The following is a 3,637-nucleotide window of genomic DNA, read 5'->3' on the forward strand; positions in this document are numbered from 1 at the left end:
GATTCTGTCACTATATTGACGGTGAAACATGAACCAAGCTCAGCGAGCTGTATTCAGACCATCGACATATCCGCTCTGCGATTAGCCTTTTCTGTGTTATTTGTTCCCTGTCGAGGAGTGACACTTAGCCGCCTCAGACCTTTTTTCTCTGTGCTGAAAGACTGTTAAATCGCTGGCGCTGGATCTCTCGTGCGAGAAGATGTGCGTGGAAAGCGATGGATGTGAAATTGAGGGTTGCAGCAGTTCGGATGAGGTGCACACGCTGTCGCGAAGCATGAGCACAAATCTCAAATCGAACCCGGACCTCCATCCGTGCAAGCCAGGGCAGAAATTTCGTGCTGCGTTGCTGCGATGCCGGTCTCCGACTGCCGCCGCGGGAATACTCAGTTTCGGAAACGTGCTCAATTACATGGACAGATACACGGTAGCCGGTAAGACCAATTATTTCCCTTTTGTAGATGCACATCTGTACGAGTAGCCCATGAGTTGCTATGACATTTATTTTTAAAAATGTGGCTGTTTTTGCACTGTAATTTATTAACAGGGAGTTGACAGTCTTCCTTAGGAGGAGGAAGTCGTTTAAAACGATTTTAATGATGACTTTGTCCTAAGTCTCAGGTGATTCAATCAAGACGACAGGATTCCAAGCAGTAACGAGGGTCAAAGACTTAAACGGCATGATAGCCCATTGACTCCAAGTTTGAATAAAGACCAATCGAATTTGACCAACTATGTTTCAAATAAAACGCTTGGGAATCTCAAACAAATTATGTCAGAACCAAAAAGAAAAAAGACTAATCGTGAAACAAAAAGTTAAAGTTCAATATGTCTTGAGCAAATGATTACTGAGTAGCCTACTCTAGAAAATGCCAAACTAGACTGGATTAACTGTCAACGCTTAGTATATATTTCTTCTTGTTAATACTAGAACATTATTGGGAACATTTTAACAGACTGACGTTTAGCGAAGCTTTACACATTCTACTGTCTAAAATAGATTTTGACAGTTTAGTTAGGCCTGTAATAAAGTTGTTATAGTAGTTCTTTTGTTGTGTTACTCGTGTCGTAAAATTTTTATTTCTAAGGTCCCGGCTGTGCGCAGAAAATCACTTAGCGATGTACAGTGTGTGTGTGTGTGTGTGTGTGTGTGTGTGTGTGTGTGTGTGTGTGTGTATATGATCGCAACATTTCTACAAGAACGTCCCTCGTGTAAAAAATAAAATTCTTTTAAGCAGAGAATACGGATTTGACAGGCTAGATTTTCACGTCTTTCAGACGTCGAAATAAAAATAACATTCGACACGATGAAGCATGTCTAAGTTATCGAAATAAGTTCTTCCAGGAAAAAGCCAATTAAGTCTAGCGGTCTAAAAAGACCTTTCCCAGTCATGGTGCAGGCAGCTACGTTTCCATAGAAACTAGCATGGCGTTAACCAGTTAGTTTGCACCAAGTGCGTAAAAACTTTGCATATATATTTATTTGCAATAGAACCAACTCCAAGGAAGCAATATCTTCTACAACATGTTAATACTGTGATTTAACACGCTCATTGGCCATGTGCGTACCGTTACTATGTGAGCAGTGGACAGTGATCATATTTGAAATGGCAGTTGGTATTTGCTTTAAAACGCCCCGCAAGTAGCAGTGTCAAGAATAACTAATAGGCTTATAATAAGTTTAAAAGCAATAAAAAATCCTCAGGGTATTCCTTTTGACCATAATTGTTAATACAAGATGTATTTTTGAATTTCGCCTGATGCGGTGCCACATGATCTTTTCATATAATCGGTCAATCGTTAAGAAGTGTCTTTTGTGTGTCAGTCTTTTTTTTTAAGATAAACTCCTTAAAGATATGCATACACTTTTTATTTCCATGCAGCCTAGTGGGAATACCTCGTACGGTATCTTTAGCTATGGGCCATATTAATATTGTTGTTGTTGTTGTTGTTGCGAGCTGTTTGGGTTACGTAGATAATGTGCCAGGAGCATTATAGCCTATTCAGCCGCCACAGCCTCCGCAGTGTCCGTCAGCCTGGCCAGCTTTCCTCCGTCGCTTCCCGCACTCTGCCCGTCTACAGGCAGATTTCCAACCACGAAATAGTTAAACAGGAAAACGCAAAGTAGAAGATCATTGTGAAGATTGTCTTCGCACATTGCGCTCCTGGGAGAATTACTGACATACCGCAGACTGCTTAGACTAATTGAAGGATGCGTCGTTTCGCTGCTATGAAACTGCTCCAGATCAGTCTTGGAATGAGCCATGATTTGTAGTACGAGCGACCAATTCAGACACCACATCTGGTGTAATTAAATTGAGATTTATGAGTGTATTGCATTCTGTGACAGGAATCCACATAGCACCCTATAATCCAAATTATAGGCTTCAAAGAGGTGTCGGCTTGACGCGGTTGTGGGAGTACAAACAGCAAACCTCTGAATATTGTTGTATTCTCCGAGTACGATTAGTCCACAATAAGCGCATGGTACTAAAGCTGCATTACATAATATTGACCAAAGCAGAGCTTATAACTGCTGCCCGCACCAAGAATGCGTTTATATGCAGCGTCGTATCTTATCAGAAAATCCTGAATAGTGAAAAAAGTAACTTTTCATTGTTCTTCCGCAAATAAATACATACATATATATATATATATATATATATATAGATAGATAGATAGATAGATAGATAGATAGATAGATAGATAGATAGATAGATATAGATATAGATATATAGATATAGATAGAGAGATCTTTACTATATTAATCAATACCAAAACAAATAAGAACGAGGTAGATGTAGACTGCAGGGAGATTGCAGCAGAAGGTGTGTGTATGGGCTGTAGCTGCATTGTGCATGTTGTGCAGTGCAGAGGGGTTCTCCCGTGCACCGTAGTGTCTCACTCATCATGCATTATTCATGAGCATTGTGTGTGTGTGTGTGTGTTTGTGTGTGTGTATACATGTGTGCGGCATCCCCCACATGCGTGGTTAGTGGGGGGTAGCTGACGCAGCCATCCTGCAGTGTAGAGGCTGACCACTTCTCTAGTAGGAGCAGGAGAAAGAGAGGGGGAGTTCCCTCCCACATGGTCCTCCTTCCTATTGCTATACAGTTATTTCCACTGCAGTCAGACTGCCAAAGGCATCACAGTAATGAGTGAGTGTGTGTGTGTGTGTGGGGGGGGGGGGGGTAAAATAGGTTGGAAGAGGGGTTTAGGGATAGTTTAGAGGTAATCCCTGAACTCCTGCCTGCATCACTGCCTGTAGAAAACATGATGCATTGCCCCAGAGAAACAGAAAGGATGTCATCTTTGCACCTTCTGTTGATGAGATCACTGGATTGGCCATCACATTCATTTATGGTTGAGCTCCTCCGCCAGTCTGTGGTCCGGCCCCCCTGCCCCAGGCATCGGGACGAGAACACGCCCACTTTCCTGCTGGCAAAGCACGCTCACAAACACACAGTACACCCTCATATCCAAAGACCACGCAGACCCCAGGAGCGTTCGGATTGGTTCAAGCTGTTAATCTTGCAGGGAAAGAAAGTTCTGAGGGTGGAAATTGGCCAAGCTCACAAAAGAAAACAAACAAACGTAGAACCAATCAAAAAGCAGCACTGGACGAGATTTTCTTTTTACA

General features: G+C 42.2%; 1 protein-coding gene across 1 annotated transcript in view; it reads left to right on the forward strand.

Moving 5' to 3' along the window:
* spns2 (spinster homolog 2 (Drosophila)) overlaps positions 1-3,637 on the forward strand; it is a 65,436-nt gene continuing 61,799 nt past the window's right edge. The window contains exon 1 of the mRNA XM_026998551.2: positions 1-431. Within this exon, the coding sequence (XP_026854352.2) occupies positions 200-431 (232 nt within the window). The 5' untranslated portion in view covers positions 1-199. The remainder of the gene's footprint in view (positions 432-3,637) is intronic.

Source organism: Electrophorus electricus, chromosome 6 (genome assembly GCF_013358815.1).
Source record: "Electrophorus electricus isolate fEleEle1 chromosome 6, fEleEle1.pri, whole genome shotgun sequence".
NCBI lineage: Eukaryota > Metazoa > Chordata > Actinopteri > Gymnotiformes > Gymnotidae > Electrophorus > Electrophorus electricus.